This window comes from Notamacropus eugenii, chromosome 2, assembly GCF_028372415.1.
Source record: "Notamacropus eugenii isolate mMacEug1 chromosome 2, mMacEug1.pri_v2, whole genome shotgun sequence".
In the NCBI taxonomy this organism is placed as follows: Eukaryota; Metazoa; Chordata; class Mammalia; order Diprotodontia; family Macropodidae; genus Notamacropus; species Notamacropus eugenii.
In genome coordinates, this window is record NC_092873.1 from 4678880 (window position 1) to 4701018 (window position 22139).

General features: G+C 38.4%; 1 protein-coding gene across 1 annotated transcript; it reads right to left on the reverse strand.

Annotated features, from left to right (window-relative positions):
* Positions 1-9834: 9834 nt before the first annotated feature.
* On the reverse strand, positions 9835-19704 carry LOC140522070 (olfactory receptor 5B21-like). The gene is made up of 3 exons (XM_072637111.1): positions 19657-19704; positions 17501-17645; positions 9835-10829 (listed from the first exon to the last, which is right to left on the reverse strand). Exons 1-3 carry the CDS (start codon positions 19702-19704, stop codon positions 9835-9837), a joined length of 1188 nt encoding a protein of 395 aa, XP_072493212.1.
* Between the last annotated feature and the right edge of the window lie 2435 nt (positions 19705-22139).

Sequence of the window (22139 nt, forward strand, 5' to 3'; positions counted from 1 at the left end):
TCTAATGATTATCAATTGATATCACTTAATCTCAATTAACTTTTAGAAAGGGATAATTTACTAAGTTAATATGATAAGAATAGTTGGTACAAAATATTTCCCTCAAAGTCAGTAACATGTTATCATACAGGTACTTAGAGAGTCCAGGGGGAAAGTAGACTCAGGCTTAAGGGACACATGAGTCAAAGGGGCAACTCACAATTCTTCATTGCTTAAACTCCTTTTCTTCCTTTCATGGAATGCTCAGGAAGTTTCTCTTGGATAAGGCATAGCCTTTCTTCATCTCAATTTCCACTATGGATTTGTTCTTAAAAAAAGAACTGCTACCAGCTGATGGATTTTCAGGGACAATTCAAAGAAGCCAATTAAGAGATCGGGAGTTCAAAATCCTCTTTTAAAAGCAACAAAGGGACCTCTGTAAATTTCTGGGATCTAAAAGAGTGGAGTAAGAAATAAGTCACTCTTAACCTCCCTTACAGACTTTGAAAAACCCTGAGAAGATTGCCCCAGAAAAAATCCTGGAATAGTGGAGCCAACAGAAAGATGGGGTATAGCAGCAGTGTTTTAGCATGGGAGGCTAGGGGGATTAATGAGAAATGTCCCCCTTGCTGTCACTCATTGGGAATGGCACAGGATGGAAGATAGTCCAGCAAGCCAGCTGCAATCCCCACCTCATAGGACCAGCAGGAGATCATGATCCCCAGGGTGGAGAAGCAGGCAAGTGCCAACATCATACTCACACCAGCCACCACCAGCAGCTCCAGCTCAGTACCAAACTACCAGCACTATGATATCCAGCAGTCAGCACCTGAGGCTGCAATACAGAAAATCAGTAATCAGGCCCCTAGCACCTAACACAAGAAATCTGGGACAATGCCCTCTGGGTCCCAGAAGTAGAGATCAGATTTAAAAGCCTAGAAAAAGGCAAACAATGTGAGGAAGAAGAATCAAAGAAAAACAATGACCATAGAGAAATATTTGGGTGAAAGATAATATAAAAACACAAATTGAGAAGAGCACAACATGGTCAATATAACCACATCTGAAACCTGATAGGAAATTTGAACTGGTCTTAAACCTACAAACCCTTCTTGGCAGAACTCAAGAAGGATTTTAAGTCAAATAAAAGAGGTAGAATAAAAATTGAACAATTTCTTTAAAAATAGAATTGACTAAAAGGAAAAAAGTACAGTGAAGAAAAGAACTCCTTGAAAAGTTGGATTGACCAAATGAAAAAAGAGACACAAAAGATAACTAAAGAAAGTGATTCATTAAAAACTGGAATTGGGCAAGTGAAAGCTAATAATAACTCTATGAAACATCAAGAACCAGTCAAACAAAATCAAAGAATGAAAAAAATAGAACTACAGTGATAAAGTCCTCTTTTTGCCAAACCAGGGAAAAAGAGGGCTGAGGGTGAGGAAGACCACAGTTGAGGGAAAAGTAAGCATTTCCATTTCCTTCCATGTAACATTAACTCAAGGGACCTTACCACCCAAATTATCCTCTTCCAGATATACCCTAGTTTACCAATTATATTCCTAAAATATGATACCTGTGTGATACTCAAGATGTTATAAGACTAGGGAAGAATATGTTGATATTTTCACTTCTCTATCCATGGAAATTATCCTTCTCACAGTTGTCCAGCATTGCCTTCAAGTATACCACATTGTGGCCTCATTGGGCTTACAATCTACCAGAATCCTGAGATCTTTTTCAAATAAACTTCTAAGAAGACCTCCCTAACTTGTTTTTATGGATCTTTTTTTGAAACTGAAGTTTTCAACTCCAAGTTAAATCCTATTATATCCCATCATGCTAACATAAACCCACTTTTCTAACCTGTCAAGATACTGGTTTTCTGTCAACAGATAAAATACAGGTCAAACATCTTGATTGAAACACCTTGCTTTCCATGTACGGGTGGGAGAAAAACATCAAATTGTAGACTTTTTAACTCTTCTTCTAAAATGTGTACTTTGGTTTCTCTTAAACCCTAAAATAAGCGTTCAGATTTGAATTTCAGTCATATATGGACTCCAACTGGGTAAGATATTTGATACTCTCCCATCCCTGTAAAGGGAAATCATATCAATTTTGCAAGCTATCCATAAGGTTTCTGTAGACAGATATTTTACAAAAGCTTTGGATGAAAATTTGTACAATCAGACTTGACTTCTAAGGGTTTTTGACATGGTTAGCCTCTAAGTGGTCTCACTGGTTAGTCATTAGTTTGACAGACCAAATCCACTAAACCTGGGCCTGTCCTGTCCACATTTAAAACTTCAAGGACTACTAGGTCTCCTACAGCCTAATTCAGCACAGTTATGGTTCCCATAATTAAGACTCCACTTACAATAAGTCACAAGGACATATACAAGATGGAATTCCTATGCTCAGCCTCATTGCTGGGTTCACACTAGACTTTCTATAAAAATACATTGGAACTCCATAAGGACATAATCATTGGGTACTCTCCCAAGAGAATCAGCTTTCAGCTTGGCTCAATTAGAAGGCAACATTCTTGTCATTACCTATAAAAGAGATGTATGACCTTGGACATATCCAGTTTTCTATCAGAACTCAGGTAAAAACAATGAAGAACCATTTGCCCATAGGCAATGATCAAAGACTTCCAATGGGCTAGGAGAGTAAGAACTGAACTTGGAGAAGAGGCCCATGGGTCTGGTCCTAGTGCTGTTACTAACTATCTTTATGGCCTTGGGAAAATGCTTCATATAAGCCCTTGTATTATTATTGTGTTGATTGTTTAGACTTAAAAAGTGATGAAGAAAATGTTAAGAATAGACTTTAAACTTAAAAGCAGGAGTTGAAATGATTTATCCATGACAATACAAATAGTAAGGGTCAGAGAAAAGATTTAAAGCCAGGTCTTTCTGATTCCAAGTAAACCCTTGCATCCTCTGGAGCTGGAAAGAAACTCAGAAACAATTCACTTCATTTTGCGATGACAGAAACATAAAACCAAGAAAGGTGAAGTAGGTTGCCCAAGACCACAAGGGGAGTTGGCAACAGCAGCACCAGGACTAGAACCGTGTTCCCCAAACTCCCAGTCCATTCCATAAACTACTGTGCTAAGGTTTTCTTTTATCTTTTTTTTTTGTTTAATAATTAAATTTATTTATTTGACTTTTAACATTCATTTTCACAAAAATTTTGGGTTACAGATTTTCTCCCCTTTTATCCCCTCCCCCCCCCCAAACACCAAGCATTCTAATTGCCCCTATGAACAATCTGCTCTCTCTTCTATCATCCCTCTCTGCCCTTGTCTCCATCTTCTCTTTTGTCCTGTAGGGCCAGATAGCTTTCTATACCCCTTTACCTGTATTTCTTATTTCCTAGTGGCAAGAACATTACTCGACAGTTGATCCTAACACTTTGAGTTCCAACTTATTTACCTCCCTCCCTCCCCACCTTCCCTTCGGAAAGCAAGCAATTCAATATAGGCCAAATCTGTGCAGTTTTGCAAATGACTTCCATAATAGTTGTGTTGTATAGGACTAACTATATTTCCCTCCATCCTATCCTGTCCCCCATTACTTCTATTCTCTTTTGATCCTATCCCTCCCCACGAGTGTCGACCTCAAATTGCACTCTCATCCCCATGCCCTCCCTTCTATCATCCCCCCCACCCTTATCCCCCACTTTCCTGTATTGTGAGATAGGTTTTCCTACCAAAATGAGTGTGCATTTTATTCTTTCCTTTAGTGGAATGTGATGAGAGTAGACTTCATGTTTTCTCTCACCTCCCCTCTTTATCCCTCCACTAATGAGTCTTTTGCTTGCCTCTTTTATGAGAGATAATTTGCCCCATTCCATTTCTCCCTTTCTCCTCCCAATATATTTCTCTCTCACCGCTTGATTTCATTTTTTTTAAGATATGATCCCATCCTCTTCAATTCACTCTGTGCACTCTGTCTCTATGTATGTGTGCATGTGTGCATGTGTGTGTGTGTGTGTAATCCCACCCACTACCCAGATACTGAAATATTTCAAGAGTTACAAATATTGTCTTTCCATGAAGGAATGTAAACAGTTCAACTTTAGAAAGTCCCTTATGACTTCTCTTTGCTCTTCACCTTTTCATGGTTCTCTTCATTCTTGTGTTTGAAAGTCAAATTTTCTTTTCAGCTCTGGTCTTTTCATCAAGAATGCTTGAAAATCCTCTATTTCATTGAAAGACCAATTTTTCCCCTGAAGTATTATACTCAGTTTTGCTGGGTAGGTGATAAGGTTTTCTTTTAATATCACACTGTAACACCGAACTCTGCATTGTCCCCTTTATTCTTTTTTTCTTTAGAATTTTATTTTTCCCCAGTTACATTTAAAAACAATCTTTTACATTCATTTTTCAAACTTTCAGTTCTGAATCCTCTCCTTTCTTCCCTGCCTACTCCACATTACTGAAAACAATTTGATTTAAGTTATACAGGAGTACCCATGCAAAGCATTACCATAATTATTATATTGTGAAAGAAAACATAGATCAAAAACAAAATAAAACCATCAAGAACAATTTTAGAAAGCAAAAAACTTATGCTTCAATGTGTGTTCAGATACCATCAGCTCTTTTTTTGGCAGCATATAGACAGCATTTTTCATCATAAGTCCTTAAGAATTGTCTTAGATCATGGTATTGCTAAGAAAAGCTAAGTCATTTACAACTGTTCATCTTACAATACAGCTGTTATTTAGTACATAGTATATTTCAGTTTGCATCAGTTCATGCAAGTCCAGGATTTTCTGAGAGCATTCTTCTTGTCATGTTTTATATAACAATAGTACTCCATCACAGCCATTTACCAAAATTTGTTCAGTCATTCCCCAGTTAATGAACATCCCCTCAGTTTCCAATTCTTTGCCACCAGAAAAGATCTACAATAAATATTTTTACATATAGGTGCTTTTTCTTTTTTGATTTTTTATCATTTTGGGGATGCAGATCTAGTAGTGATACTGCTACTTCAAACAGTGTGCATGTTTTACAGTCCATTGAACATAGTAATAAATTGCTCTATCAAATGATTGAATCAGTTGACAATTTCAACACCAGTGCATTAAGGTCTCATTTTTTCCACATTCCCCTCCATAATCCATTATTTCATCTTTTCTGTCCTATTAGTTAATTTAATAATGTGAGGCAGAACCTCAGAACTGTTTTAAGTTTTCATTTCTCCAATCAATAGTGAATTAGAGCATTTAGCTATATGACTACAGACAGCTTTGATTACTTTGATTACTTGATCTAATAAGAAGTAGAAGACATAGGAAATGTATCTTTTCATCATTTATCAGTTGGGGAATGGCTCTAATTTTTATAAATTTTACTCAAACTAGGTTTAAGAAATGAGGCCTTTATCAGAGAAACTTGCTTCAAAATTTTTTTCACAATTACTCTTTCTAATTAGATTTCACTCTATCCTATTCCTCACCTAATTTCTTCTGTTCTGTCTCTCCTTTCACCTTATCCCTCCCCAAAAGTGTTTTGCTTCTAACTATCATCTCTGCCAGTCTGCTCTCCCTTTTATGACCTTCACCCTTCTCTTCTCCCCTTCCCTTCCTACTTTCTTGTAGGATAGGATAGATTTCTATAACCAATTGATTGTGTACTTTATTCCCCCTTTGAAGCATTTCTGATGAGAGTAAGGTTTATTCACTCTCCTTTACCTTCCCCATATTCCCCTCCACTAGAAAAGCTTTTTCTTGCTTCTTTTATGTAAGACAATTTACCTCGATTTAGTCTTCCTTTTAGTCTTCCAGTATCCCTCTCTCTTTATCCCAAATTTTATTTTTTTAATTTTAGATATCATCCCTTCTTTTTCAACTTACACCTTTGTTTTTTCTCTATATATAAATACACCTTTCTGCCTCAGTAATGAAGAAATTCCTATGAGTCATAGGTATCATCTTCCCACCTAAAAATGTAAATAGTTTAATCTTATTAAATCCCTTGTGATTTCCCTTTCCTGTTTACCATTGTATGCTTCTCTTGAGTCTTTTATTTGAAAGTTTAATTTCCTATTCATCTCTGGTCTTTTCATGAGGAATACTTTAAAGTCCTTTATTTGATTGAATAGCCATTTTTTCCCATATTCAGTTGGGTGGGATAGGGGATTCATGATTGTAATCCTAGTTCCTTTGCCCTCCAGAATATCATACTCCAAACCTTTAATGGAGAATTTACCACATCTTGTGTTATCCTGACTGTGGCCCCATGATAGTTAAATTGTTTCTTTCAAGCTACTTGCTGTATTTTCTACTTGACCTAGGAGCCTTGGAATTTGACTAATATATTCCTGGCAGTTTTCATTTTGAATCTCTTTCAAGAGGTGATCAGCTGCTTCTTTCAATTTTTATTTTATTTCAGATTCTGGAATATCAGGGCAGTTTTACTTTATGGTTTCTAGAAAGATGATAATTAGGCTCTTTTTTGATTATGACTTTCAGGTAGTCCAATAATTGCCTGGTTCTTTTTTCCAGGAAAATTATTTTGTTTTGTTTTGTTTTTCCAATTAGATATTTCATACTGTCTTCTATTTTTTTCATTCTTTTGGCTTTTTTTCATTGATTCTTGATGTCTCATAAAGTCATTAGCTTCCCTTTGCTCCACTTTAACTTTTAAAGAAGTATTTTCTTCAGTGAGCTTTTGTAGGTCCTTGACCATTTGGCCAATTCTGCTTTTTAAGACATTCTTTTCCTCATTGGCTTTTGGGGCCTCATTTACCATTTGGCCTACTCTGTTTTTCAAGATGTTATTTTCTTCAGTACTTTTTTTCTGTCTTTTTTACCAAGCTGTTGACACAGATTTCATGACTTTCTTATATCACTGCCATTTCTTTTCTCAAATTTGCCTCTCCATCTCTTGCTTGGTTTTCCATATCCTTTTTGAGCTCTACATGGCTTGAAACCAATTCATATTTATCTCTGAGGCATTGGATGTAGTAACTTTAATTTGTTGTCTTCTGAGTGAGTGTTTTGATCTTCCCTGTGCCCATACTAACTTTGTATGGTTAGAATTTTTCTCTATGGGTTCCTCATTTCCAGGCTTACTGCTCAACTTTTAACTCTTTGGTAAAGTAGGGCTCTGCTTCCAGGGTGAAGAGCACATCATCCCAACCTTCACAGTATTTGTGTGGCTGTTTTCAGAGAAACTTCTATGGACCTGTAAGTTTTGAGTTCTTCCAAGGTATATGATCTAGGGAAGGTGTCTCTACTACTGTTCTGTCTTGTGCTCTGGTTTGTGACTAACCACAATCACTCTTTTCTGTCCTAGAACTATGAAGAAGGTCCCCCCTCCATGGTTGCAACAGGCTTTGGTGTTCTAGTACCCCTCCTTGTCCTCAGAATGCCACCCAGGACTGTGACTCAGATCTGAGTATGAGCAAAGCAATAGAGTCCTGCCTCAGCGCTATCAGACCCCTGTAATCTCCTGATCATTTGTTCAGCCTCCTTACTGTCTGTGGGCTGAGAGCAAGTACTAATTCAGTGACTCCCAAGGCCTGATCCTGGTTTGCTGGTGCAGGTGTGGCTTGCACTGGAGTGCATTCCACTCTTACCCAGGTGCAACAGACCTTTCCTACTAACATTCTAAGTTGTTTTTTGGTGTTTGGGTCAAGTATGGAAACCACTACTGTTGTCATTGATTCAGTAACTGAGACCTACTCCTGGCTTATTGGGACACTGTCTGCACTGGTGTGACCTAAGATTGACTGCATTCCTCTCTCACCCTGTGCAACAGACATTTCTTGCTGAACTTTTAAGTTGTTTAAGGCTGGAAAATTACTTTACTCTTTGTTTTTGTGGCTTGAACTGCTCTAGAATGTCTTTAGAGTCATTACTCAAAGGTATTTGGAGGTATTTGGAGGAGAGCATGAGCAAGTCCCCTGCATTTACTGTGCCATCTTGGTTCCACCTCTTTGGTTTCTTCTGACTGTACATTTTCACATTTCATTCCAACAAACCTGGAATGCACTCTCTTCATCTCTGCTTCCTGCCTGTCCTGGAAGATGTCCTGCAAGACGCAATTCAAATATTACCTTCCACAAGGTGCTTCTTCCCAGTTTCTTCCACTCCCCATACCTTCCATTTCAGGTTACCTCCCATTGCCACTATATATATATCTTATATGTACATATCTGTTTCTTGTCTTCCCCTTTTTAATATGAGCTCCTTTGAAGACATCAACATATTTTTATTTTCTTTGGCTTCCCAATACTTACACCTAGCATGTGTTCAATAAATGCTTGTTGGCTGACATGACATTCCCCTAGCTGAATATAGGAGATACCCAGGGTAAACCACAGCTGTAATGAAGCGGCTTCTGTGCATACCAGGTGATGGACCTTAGAGGGTGAAAGAGGGCTGTGCTGGACTGCATAGGCATGAAAATATGCAAGACCCCTTGCTGAAAGCTGTCATCCCCATGAAATGATTCCTTACACGTTCTTGCATTGTTGCCGAGGGGATAATAAAAGTCTCCTTTTTAAACCTGCTGCTCAGTCCCATGGAGCTCTCTACTCTCTCCTGGATTCATCTTCATCATGCACAATGAGTCATCCTACCACAGAAGAACTTTTAAAAACCCCATTACTGAAAGTGCCAACTTGGACTCTCAGTCTTCTCAAAAAGTAGGAAAAAAGCATAAAATGTTTCCCATCTATTTGTTTTATTTAACCTTCACCCTGATTCTATGATGTTGTTAAGTAGAGCAGGCATCATTCTTTTTGGTCACATTGGGAAAACTAAGGCTTAAATGAGAATATTGAGTCTCAGAGAGGTTAAGAGATTTGCTAAAGGACATAGAGCTGCAAAGTGGAAGGGATAAGACTCAAACCCAAGTCAGTCTTCTGATTCCTTTCTCTATGTCATTAGGCCCCTAAGTAGTTTATCATGGTTGTGTGCAGTTTAAAAAAATTAGAATTAATCTCTTGTTCCTCTACAAATAAAATTCCTAAATATTTGTGGTTAGAGATAAATTGGAACTCCATATTCCATCAGTCAAGTCACTGAGATGCAAAATTCAGCATTAACTCTCCCAGCACATATATTCACATACTTTCAAGCATAGAACCAGAGCAGTACAGCAGCAGGACTTGGGAACTGAATCATCAAGTCATTACTATCTTAATAAGCAGGTACTTTTCCAACTGTCCTCTGCTTCCCAGTAGCAGCTAATTAGACTGAACAGATAACATCAAGATGCAGCAAGGATCTGGAAATGAACAGAATTCTTGATGAATGGGACCAAAGAGAGTCCCACAATCCATTGTGTGTATGTGAAATAGGTCTGGCTAATTTCAGGTGATGTGAGCTCACAGGCTTGTGTGAAGGATGTTTTCTCAGGCACCTACTGGAGAATCATTCTTGGAGAGCATTGCCAAATCTGCTACCCAAGGTGCAAAGGCCTCGAAGAGTTTATATTTACCCAGCATAAAATCTGGACTGAAAGTGTGAATGGAACAGCACATGGAAGGCAGGGCTTGGAATTCAGAATTGGATTTGGTTTTCCTTTGGGACCCTGAGCAAGTCATTTAACCTCCATGTTGCCCCACGAGAAACATTAGGACTTAAATAGTAAGTCATAGCCTAGCCATGATTTTTAGATCTATGGCAGTGGAGAGAGTTCTCATTTTTGCTTCACTGAAGTTACACCATAAGATTCATAAGACTATCCACCTAGAGCTACAAGTGAACTCAGAGGTCATCTAGTTCAATCACCCTTCAATATAGAGATGAAGAAACTGAGGCCCATTCAGTCAAAGCCAACTAGGAGAGCCCCAGATAAAATTCCAGCTCTATTTGCTGGAAAGTTTAAACATTCCTAGAAAACTTCACCTGTTTGATCATTTTGATGAGGGCATTTTTTACTTCTTTGTTCCTCAGGCTGTAGATCATGGGGTTCAACATGGGGATCACCACTGTGTAGAAGACAGATGCTATTTTGTCAGTGTCCATGGAGTGGCTGGAGCCAGGTTGTAAGTACATGAAGATGATTGTCCCATAGAAAATGAAGACAGCAGTAAGGTGGGAGGCACAGGTGGAGAAGGCTTTTTGGCGTCCCTCAGCTGAACGCATCCTTAGGATGGCAATGAAAATGAACAGGTAGGAGATTAAGATGACCAGGAGAGTAAAGAAGACATTGAAACCAACAACAAAGAAGACAACCAACTCACTGATGTGGGTGTCTGAGCAAGAGAGAGCCAGGAGTGGGGGGATATCACAGAAAAAGTGATGGACCACATTAGAGTTACAGAAGGAGAGGCTGAAGGTATCTCCTGCATGGATAGAAGCATTCACAAAACCACAAATGTAGGAGCCAATGACCAGGCAAATGCACATACCTGTTGTCATAGTGGTGGTATAGTAAAGGGGCTTACACACAGCTGCATGGCGATCGTAGGCCATGGAAGCCAAGAGGTAGCATTCCACTGTGGCAAAGCCAACAAAGAAGAAGAACTGGACAGCACACTCTGAGTAGGATATAACCTTGTTCCCTGAGTAGAGGGAAGCTGCCACCTTGGGAGCTACAGCTGAGGAGTAGCCCAAATCTACAAAGGAAAGATTACTGAGGAAAAAGTACATTGGAGTGTGAAGGCGGGAGTCAGAATGAATCAGCACCATCATTCCCAAGTTCCCTACAAGGGTGAGAAGATAGATGAACGTAAACACCAGGAAGAGTGGGAGATGAAGCTTGGGATCATCTGTCAGTCCCAAGAGAATGAACTCTGTTACTTCAGTGCTGTTTCCAATGACATGTGACTCCTTCTTATTTCTCCTACCTATGAGGAGAAAATCATAAATAAAGACTGAGTTTGAAATGAGAAAATATACAGTTTTTGCCAATCTCAAGTATTAAATAAATGCTAGCTGTTATTCTCAAGCAGACATCTTTGATTCTGGTCTATGCTCTCTACCTGGTTGTTATTCTATGAAACATATAACAGTTGTATGGAAATTTTATTCAGAAAAGTCAGTGCTCTAAGCTCTACCACCAGGGGGAGAGTTAACTGATTAGGAAAGATCTTACTCCTAATTTAAAACAATGTATTTTAAACAAAGTTTTATTTTCTATGTGATTTTTTTTTTCCCTTGGAATTGTGCCTTTTCTTTGACTGTAGCTATACTGATCTCTAGGTACAGCTAAAAGCAGGGTGGGATCAAGGTGGAAAAGTAAAAGGGACAAGGCAAGAACCTCCCAGAGCAAACTTCTTCCCCAGTGCTTACCTCAACCAGCAGCACTGAAGCCTACCAGGACATTCTTCCTTTCCTTTTATCAGCGATGAAATCTAAATGTCCCAGAATAGTGCTTCTCCTGATAACTACAATGGTCTTGCTCCCCAACTAGCAAGAAGAAGCCTCAAAGAGAAAAAGAAGGCAAGAGTTTCCCCAGGATTACACTCCAGCTGAGCTCTCTGCTCTCCCCTTTTTCTGTTTGAGGCACAATGCTATTACTCACAGGGTAAAATGAAGTGACAGGATGGGCAGACTAGGGTTCTACTCCTAAAAAAAGGGACCCTTGAAATTTCATTCCTTCGTACTTTAGGGAAGGAATGACAGTGGGATGGGAAAGAGAGCAAGAGATATATTAAAGCTTTGCTGGTTATAAGACTTCCATAGAAAGAGTGGAAGGCTGGGGATACTCTAAAGCAGCCACAGTGAACTTCTAGCCTGAAAACCTCCACTCAGTGGATTGGCTTCAGGGAATTCTTTGTCTATTTTATGGAGTTTGTCTAAGTCATACTGTTGCTAATAATAAAGGCTTACAGGATGTAGAGATAGAAGAGAGTGTCTAGTCCAACTAGACTCTTTCTTGTACTGTAGAAAAAAACCAAGGCCCATTAAGAAGAAACTTGCTAAGTTTCAAAACTACTGTTTGAACCCAGGTTCTCTTATTTTAAGACCTCTATGAAATACACAATGTTAAGTCCTTTGGTGGAAAAAGGAAAAGGGATCTTAGAGCATATGATGTTGTCTCATTGACTTTGCACAATAGCTGTGAGGTAAGTAGGGCAGCTGATAGCATCTCCATTTGACAGCTATGGAAACTGAGGAACAGGATGACTAAGGGATTTGTCCAAGGTCACACAACTTTTAAGGAGTAAGACCTCCCAATCCCAAGCCAGTGCTCTTTCTACTATAACTTTTTCTACATGGTAACTTTTCTGGTAGTAAATCAAGATATCTTTGTGCCTAATAAAAGCTCAGAGGAGACATCATGCTTCCTATCTCCATATTAACAATGGTATCTCATGATGGATTTACTATGGCCACCATTCCCAAATGTGGGTCAGGAATACTGAACTGGAAATATTCCAAAAAAGTCAGGAACCTCATTTTGTGTGCAATGTAAATGGGTTTCTAAGACTCTTCTTGACTCTTAATTGAGCAATTTCCTTTAGCTAAAACTGACCGTTACAACATATTAACTGAAATTGCTACAATCTAATCTACTGAAAAAAAAGTCACAGGGAGGAGCCAAGATGGCAGAATAACAGTAGGAACTTTCTAGAATGTTGCTCCCAAGCCCAGTCAAATACCTAATAAAAAATGGCTCTAAAGAAATTCTGGAGCTGCAGAACCCACAGAATGAGGGAGTTAAGCAAATCTCCAGTCAAAGACAGCCTGTAAAGTCATAGGCAAGTGTCTATCGTGCCACATAGGGGGCAGGGCTCAGTCCAGCATAGGCCGCACAGGCACAGGCCTAGGGGATTCTGAATCTCTCATACCTGTGCCAGTTTCAAGACTTCAGGACCCCAAAACACCAAGAACAAATTGCAAGGTCAGTGGAAAAGGCCTGTGGGACCAGTGAGGGAGAGTGGAGTGGTCAGGCCCCAGCTCCAGGGTGGCAGAGGGGGAAGGGGGTGGAGGAACCCACAGTGGCCACAGCAGCAGCAGGGGCAGAGACAGTGACTGTTTCTGGAGCTCTAGACCCACAGACTGTCATCATCATCCAACAATCATTAATATTAAAGGCCCCTGATCCATGGTACTCTGTGCTTTCCTGATGTGAAAATATTTCCACACTATATTGCATTAATAAAAGATCCCAAATGAAAGGCAGAAGAGAGAAATCTGGGTAGTGATTCTGGGAGGATACTAGAGAGGGAAAAAGAAATAACTTTACTAGCTGGTAGTAAGATTTTTTTTAAAAAAGACCATTTGTACATGGGCTAAGACTCCAAGGGAAATCATTATGGGTATCCCCAATAGGACCAATGGTTGTAATACCTGTGAAATTAACTTAATGGATATCAAAATCAGTATTCAGAGGAAAAAGATACTGAGAGTCGTTCAGCCTGAAGTCAGTGAGTCAATAGACATTTCATAAGTACCTACTATGTGCCAGACACATTGTGTGCTAAGCCCTGGGGTTACAAAGACCACAATCTAGCAGGTGAGCCAGCATACAAACAATTATGTGCAAACAGGATAAATTAGAAATACTCAACAGAGAGAAGGCACTAGTATTAAGGAGGATCAGAAAAAGCTTCCTACAGAAGGTGGCATTTTAGCTGAAATTGAAGGAAGACAGGGAAGTCAGAAGGTGAAGATGAGGAATAGCTAAAATAGAACTGAAGGGAAAATGTCAAATATTTTATACATTGAGAAAGAGAGAGTGAGAGAGAGAGAGAGAGAGAGAGAGAGAGAGAGAGAGAGAGAGAGAGAGAGAGAGAGAGAATAGAACTGGATGTGCAATTTAAAAAAACTAAGCACAAGAATAAAAATATTAAAGAAATAGCAAAATTCAAAACAATTGTAGTATTTGTAAGTAAAATTCTCAAGTCACTGTTTTGAAAACACTAATAAAAGAGGCAAAATGTTAGCTAATTTCATAGAACCACATCAAATTAACAATATCAAAAAATTTTAAAAAGATTCAAAAGAAGATAAAATAACAATAGTTGTTTTCAGCTATTTTGCTTATTTTTATGTCACAACAAAATCTTGATAATAATATTAGATACATATTTATCAAAAAAATCTAGGTTCAAGAAATATTCAAAATTCAAAATAGATTCACTAAACAAAGAATTTATAACAAATCTTTAAAAAGAACTTGATCATACCATAGCTGAACTAATAAAATGGGACTGGATGTAGGATGGGGAAAATAGCTGGGTGATTCAGGACTTTATATCTGAGTTCAAGTAGGGACCATCTCCAGGCATCCTGATCTATATCTTACCACTGGGCACAGGTAACTCTGGCCGAAAAAGCAAGACAGGTGACCTTGCACAGTCCTCCCTCACATAAATCCATTCACTTGCAAGTCATGGCATCATCTTCTGATGTCATGGTCCTCTTCAAGAATGATGGACAAACAACAACTTTGTTGGAATAGTCCAAGCTACCCACTGGGGACCCAAATGCCATTTCTCCTTGGGCAACTCAGCTCCCTTCCTTCCTCCCTTCCTTCCTTCCTTCCTTCATTTCTTCCTGTTTCTGTTTCCTTCTTTTCTCCTTCCTCTTATATCCTTCCTTCTCCCTTTCACTTGCCTCCTTCCTCTCTCTCCACATGGGGTGTCATGCCTTTATCTGGGGGTACACTGCCCAAAGGAATGGAAATTTTGATGGCTGAAACTAAGTTTACTAGCTAGATTTCTTTCTTAAAGACCATGCCTTAAACCCAATTCATTCTGGCTCTCATTGATTGGCCAATAATAGGTTCCAGACCAAGTACCCCTTAGTAGTCATCTAAGTGGTGCCTGGTGGCTCCCAGTGCATGTAACTAGTAATTGTTTCTGTTTTGGTCAGAAACTCTCCTCTCAGATTATGTTTTTAATTAGGTAAAAGGGGCCATTCTGTGGCTAATTTCTCAATCAGCCATAATCGCTGAATAGCAATTGTCTCACTCAAAATGAGAACTTGGTAAGACCTCGACTTAAAAAAAGATGGGGCCATCTCCATCTTGACATTGGACCCAGATGGCTCCAGAGAGAAAAGGGATGACCTGGTGACTTGACACAAACCTCCCTCACTTAAAACCAAATCACTTATAAGTCATATCATCTTCCTGATATCATGGTCCTCTTTGAGAACTAAGGACAAACAACAAAATCTGAGTACAAGTCTTCAACAGGTGAAATATGCTATTTCTGATGAGGGTTTATTGGCAAACATGGGTCCTATAAAAGGGGGAAAGGATATCTAGGAAAGTTTAACAAGATCATAATGTGAGACAGGCTCCAAATTATCTAGAAATTCTTCCATCCTAGGTACTAAGACTTTTACTTACAGGTGCTGCCTTTCCAATGAAGGTGAGATGAAGAGTTTGAAAGATGTCCTTAAGCTGACCATTGGTTGAGCATTTGGAATGAAGGTAGAGTGCAAAGGGGTGGGACCCTATAGGATAGAGGTTTTGAATATTTTTTGGTGTCAAGGACACCTTTGGCAATATGATGAAGCTTATGAACTCATTTCTAGAGTAATATTTTTAAATTCATAAAATAAAATACATAGAACTACAAAAAAAAGCAATTATGGGGAAATATAGTAACTAAAATACATATATTTTTTTAAATTCACATACCCCAAGAAAGAACCCATTACAGAGGGAGGAAGACTATAGAAGAGCTCAGAAAGGATTTTGAAAATCAAGTAAGAGAAGTGAGAGTAATGCAAGAAACATATAAAAAATGAGTCATCTGCTTGCTAAAGGAGACCCCCAAAAAATGCTGAAGAAAATAACACTAAAAAATGAACTAACCCAAATGACAAAAGAGATTCAAAAAGTCAATGAAGAAAAGAATGCCCTAAAAAGCAGAATTGGCCAGATGGTAAAGGAAAACCAAAAGCTCATTGAAGAAAATTATTCCTTAAAGATTAGAATGGAGCAGATGAAAGCTAGTGACTATGTGAAAAATCAAGAAATTATAAAACAAAACCGAGGGAATGAAAAAATAGTAGACAATGTGAAATATCTCATGGGAAAAACAACTGACCTGGAAAATAGATCCAGGAGAGACAATTTAAAAATTATGGGACTACCTGAAAGCCATGATCAACAAAAAGGAGCTTAGACATCATCTCTCAAGAAATTATCAGGGAAAACTGCCCTGATATTCTAGAACCAGACAACAAAATAAATATTGAAAGAATCCACCAATCACTTCATGAGAGAGATCCCAAAATGAAAACTCCTAGGAATATTGTAAAGAAATTTCAAAGCTTTCTTTGAATTTTTCTCCTTGACCTGGAGAAAATACTGCAAGCAACCAGAAAGAAACAATTCAAGTATTGTGGAAATTCAATGAAATAGAGGACTTTCAAGCATTCTTGACAAAAACACCAGAGCTGAATAGAAAATTTGATTTTCAAACACAAGAATCAAGAGAAGTATGAAAAGGTAAACAGGAAAGAGAAATCATAAGGGACTTATTAAAATTGAACTGTGTCCATTCCTACATGGAAAGATCACATTTGTAACTCTTGAGACTTTTCTCAGTATTAAGATAGTTGGAGGGATTATATACATAGAGACAGAGGGCATAAGGTGAGGCATCATATTTTAGGAATATAATTGGTAAACTAGGGTATATCTGGAAGAGGATAATTTGGAGTTGAATAGGAAGGGATCATATCTTAAAAAATAAAATTAAGAGGTGAGAGAGGAATATATTGGAAGGATAAAGGGAAAAACAGAATGGGGCAAATTATCTCTCACACAAAAGAGAAAGAAAAAGCTTTTTCAATGGAGGTGAAGAGGGAGGGAAAAAGTGAACCTTACTCTCATCATACTTGGCTTAAGGAGGGAATAACATATATCTTACACTACAAGACAGTAGGGGAGAAGGTGATAAGAGGGGTGTGTGGGGGAATGAAGGAAGGGAGGGCAAATGGCAGGAGGGGATGATGAGAATCAAACACTTTAGAAGAGGGATAGGGTCAAAAGAGAGAATGAAGTAAATAGAGGACAAGATAGGATGGAGGGAAATAGTCTTTCACAACATGACTTTTATGAAAGCTTTTGCATAACTACAAATGTATAAAATGTATCGAATTGCTTGCCTTCTCAGTGAGGATGGGTGGAAAGGGAGGAGAGGAGAGAAGTTGGAACTCAAATATTTAAAAATAGATGCTAAAAATTTATTTTACATGAGACTGGGAAATAAGATGTACAGATAATGGGGTATAGAAATCTATCTTGCCCTACAAGAAGATAGTTGAAATGGGGATAAGGGAAGGGAGGGGTGTGATAGAAGGGAGGGCAGATTGGGGAAGAGGCAATCAGAATGCATCCTGCCTTGGGGCGGGTGGAGGGGAGAGATGGGGAGAAAATTTGGAATTCAAAATCTTGTGGAAATGAAAGGTGAAAAATAAAAATAAATAGATAAATTTAAAAAATTTTTGAAAACCAATGCTCTTTCTGTATTTTGTTTAAGAATGAGTCGGGAAACTTTTGGCTCCCATCTATGAGCCTCTTCTACCTAGGTTGTGACTACTGCCCACTAATGGTTGTTTATTAGGACCAACATACCTGACTCCATGAGAATTTGGGAGGCTTCTGTGATGGTTAACGTGCAGGGGCCTCCACCTACTGGTATGAAAATGAAGGGATCTATGCCCAGCAAAGAGATAGATTCATAGCTCTCAGATGGCAAATGTCTCAGTTTTCCAGGATGCTTTCCAAGGTCAAGAAAAGAAGGTAGTCTTAAAAACATAAAAACAATCTTTGCAAAATGTACATTCTTTGTCAGACCCTGAATTTGAATTTTTGGCACAGATGAGTCAGAATGTCTCTGATCATCAAGAGGTTTCAGATATCAAAATATTTGCGCAGGTTGTACTAGCAAGATGGTTTGACCTAAACTAAGTTGCTATGGGGTGGAGGTAGGCATCAGGGTACAAGCTAAGGTGGACCTGCTATGGGTTTCCAGGGCAGGAGAGGCACACACCACTGATCACTGGGGCTGAGATCAGACAAAAACTTGCATATGTCTATGTACTTCAGTCCTCTGGGGCAGAGGTCTCTTATGGTTGAGTCTCCAGGTTCAGAGTTTTGTTTATAATTAGCACAAGCAATTAAACTGTTAATTCTCGGGATCCAGGGTGATGGAACCCTAACTGTTGCACAGAGGGAGACTGAAAAGCATAGATGAAGGAGGAAGGATTATATGATCATAGTCATAGCATGTTAAAACCAAATGTGTCTTAAAATGAAAAATGATAGAACTTTAAAGGACCTTGGGACATGGGACCATAGAACTAGAAGGGACCTTTGACCTGCCATAGTTTATATTCTAAGGTCCCTTTCAGCTCCAACATTCTATGTTCTAAGGTGTCTCCCAGATCACATATCTAAAGGTCTCTTCTACCTCTGACATTCTATGCTCTATGATCTGAGATGAAAGGGACCTTTGATACCTATTTAGTCCAGGCCTCTCAGTTTACAAAAAAGAAACTGAGATCCAGAAAAAAAAGAGCTCAAGGGCACATAGTTTGTCCAGTATTCTCCCCACTCCCCTGTTCACAAATCAGGTTATATCAAGAAGTAACTCTTTTATCAATTGGTTTTCAATTGTTTAGTAGAATTAACACCATCCCCAACAAATGAAATGTACAAAGAAGATGCCCGATGTCCATCAGATTAAAATTATACAGTACTTTACATCCACAAAGTACTTTGAAGGTGACATAGTCGGAGAATATTAAGAAGATAAATCACTTAATCTAAACCCCTAATTTTACAGATAGGGAAACTGAGATCCAGACAGATGACTTACTTAAAGTCACACAGCCAGGTAGTTTCAAGACCCTGATTCTAATCTCTGCCAATAAATTTAATCCTTTATGCAATGTATGAGACTTCCTCCTTTCACATCCCATTTCTTCATTTCTTGAGAAAAACAACAAATTGTGAACCTCTTAACTATTCTTCTAAGATGTGTACTTTGGCTTTTTTTTTACCCTAACATAAGTATTCATATTAGAATTTCAAACATTTATTGAATCCAACTGCTTAAGATATTTGATCCTCTCCTATTTATCTATAGGGAAATTATATCAATTTTCTATGCTGTCCATAATGTCTCTGTAGATGGGTGTTTTACAAAGGCTTTGGATGAAAATTCCCACAATCAGACTTGATCTGTAGGACAGGTTTCAGACATTACTGGCTTCTAAATGGCCTCATTGGTTAGTCATTAGTTTGACAGACCAGATCCACTGACCAAATCTACTGGCTCATCCTGTCCACACTTAAAACTTCAAGGACTACCAGGTGTCCCATAGCCTAATTCAACAGAGCTGTGGCTTCCATAATTAAGTCTCCACTTACAGGAAGTCACAACAAAATGTGCAAGATGGAATTCAGGTTCATTGTTGGGATCATGCCAGACTATCTATAAAAATTCACTAGAACTCCATGGGGACATAGTCCTTGGGTATTTTCAAGAGAGAATCAGTTTTCAAATAGACTCAGTTTGAAGGAAACATTCCTGTAATTATGTATAAAATTAATATATTGAAAAATGTATTGATCATCTGACTCCTGCCAGAGTGGCCCACTCTTATAACCTTCTTTCTTCTCCCAACTTCCTCCAACCAGCATTCTATAAATGCACATTCTGACGAAATTTGTTTGCCAGTCCTCTGACATGCCTGCCCCATCCTCTCTTGTCCTTTGATTCCTACCCTTTCTTCAAGACTAGCCCAAATCTCATCTCTGCTGTTAAGCGCCATTCTACTCCCCAAGTCTCACCATGGACCAACCCTGAGCTCTTTGCCTCCAAGACCCATAATCTTTGTACAAAAAAAAAGAAGGTGTATTTTTTTCTCTAATCAAAGCCAGGAACAATGAAGGCATGGCATTGTTTGGGAGGAAGAGGTAGATCATTTTCACTTAGAGCAGTAATTACACCTATGCCTCTCTTTACTTTGTACACATGCCAGAACTGATCAGTCCTCAGCATTTGATATTTGCCAAGAGGTTCCAGTCATCTGGTCATATGATGTCAGTACTGGAAGGAATTTTAGACTATCTAGGGCTAGGTCAACCCCTGCTTTTAAAAGAGGAGTAATGGGTAGATGTGTGACCTTGACATGTCCATTCTTCTATCTGAGCCCCCAGGAAAAACAATGAAGAGTAATCTGACCAGTGGCAATGGTCTAAGACTTGGAATGGGCTAGGACATTAAGAACTGAACCGGGAGCTGGGAGACCATGACTCTGTTCCTAGTGAAGTTGCCAGCTTCCTTTGTGATATTGGGCAAATGCTTCAAATCTGCCCTTGTATTGTTATTTTGTTGGTTGTCTAGACTTAAGAAAGTGATGAAGAAAACAGTAAGAATATAGTTTAAACTTAAAAATGTGCTGAGCATAGAAACAATTTGAGAACCAATTGTTAAACTTATCACCATTCCCAGATAGTTGGAACTGGCATCCTTATTTTAAAGGCAAGGAAAATGAGGTTTATGGTGGTGAAATGATTTACCCATGATACTATAGCTAGTAATGGTCAAAGGTAGGATTTGAACCTGGGTCTTTCTGATTCCAAGTAAAGTCTTGTATCCCATGAAAACTTAAAGGGAACTAAGAAGCCATCCCTTCATTTCACAGAGACAGAAACCTACAGCCAAGAATGGGGAAATGAGCTGCCTGAGGTCACAAAGGAAGTTAGGAGCAGCAGCACCAGGACCAGACCCATAGTCTCCTTGCTCCCAGTTTATTCCTTAATATACTACACCAAATTTTTCCTTTAATATCACATCCTTACTCATGACTTTTTGTTTTCTTTTTTCTTTATGATTTTATTTTTCCACGATTACATGTAAAAACAATTTTTTACATTCATTTTTAAAACTTTGATTTCTGAATTCTTTCCATGTCTTCCTCCCCACTCCATCTCATTGAGAAGGCAAGCAATGTGCAAATTGCAAAACATTTCCATAACAATCATGTTGTGAAAGAAAACATACACCAAAACTAAAAAAAAACTTTCCAGAACAATAAAGTAAAAAAAATATGTTTTAGTCTGTATTCACATACATCAGCTATTTCTCTGGGGATGAAAAGAATTTTTCAACATAAGTCCTTTCAAATTTCTCTTTGATCATTGTATTGTTGAGAATAGCTAAGTCATTCACAGTCATTCATCTTACAATATTATTTTGTACATAGTATATTTTATTTTGCATCAGTTCATATAAATCTCTCTGAGTTTTTTCTGAGAGCCTTCTACTCATCCTTTCTTATACCACAACAGTCTTCTTTCACAATTACATATGACCATTTGTTCAGCAATTTCCCAATTGATGGGTACCAATTCTTTTCCACCAGAAAAATCTGCTGCAAATATTTCTGTATATATAGGTCCTTTGGGAAACAGACATAGTAGTGATATTGCTAGGTCAAAGAGTTTGCACGGTTTTATAGTCCTTTGGGCATAGTTCCAAATTGCTCTACAGAATGGTTGGATGAGTTCACAACTCCACCACCAGGGCACTAATATCTCATTTTTTCCCATATCTCCTCCACTATCTTTTATTTTCCTTTTCTGTCCTATTAGCCAGTATTAGCCTAATAGTGTGAGATAGCTCCTCAGAATTGTTTTAGTTTGCATTTCTCCAATCAGTAGTGAATTAGAGGATTTTTTTTTTCATATGGCTATAGACAACATTGATTACTTCATCTGAAAACTATTCATGTCTTTTCATTATTTATCAGTTGGGCAATGGCTCTTATTTTTATAAATATGTCTCAGTTTTCTATATGTTTGAGAAATTAGGTCTTTATCAGAAAAATTTGTTACAATTTTTTTTTCACAGTTCCTATTGCTAACTGTAATTCCCTCCATCCTATCCCCCCTCTCCATTTATTCTATTGTCTCCCTCCTTTTACCCTGTCCCTCCTCAGAAGTGCTTTCCTTCTGACTACCCCCTTCCCAAATCCACCCTCCCTTTTATCATCCCTATCCCTTTTCATATTCCCTTCTCCTCCTTCTTTCCTCCAAGGTAAGATAGATTTCTGTACTCCTTTGAGTGTGTATGCTATTCCTTCTTTGATCCAATTCTAATGAGAGTAAGGTTCACTCACTCTCCTTCACCTCACCCATCTTCCCCTTCACTGTAAAAGCTTTTTCTTGCCTCTTTTATGTGAGATAATTTACCCTATTCTAG

Coding starts and splice junctions, on each gene's coding strand:
- LOC140522070 (XM_072637111.1), bottom strand. CDS start 19,704: ATGGCGCTTAACAGCAGAGATGAGATTTGGGCTAGTCTTGAAGAAAGG. Junction 17,646..19,656: donor GGGCTAGTCTTGAAGAAAGG/GTAGGAATCAAA, acceptor GACCTTGGAAAG/CATCCTGGAAAACTGAGACA. Junction 10,830..17,500: donor CCAAATTCTCATGGAGTCAG/GTATGTTGGTCC, acceptor TTTCAAACTCAG/TCTTTATTTATGATTTTCTC.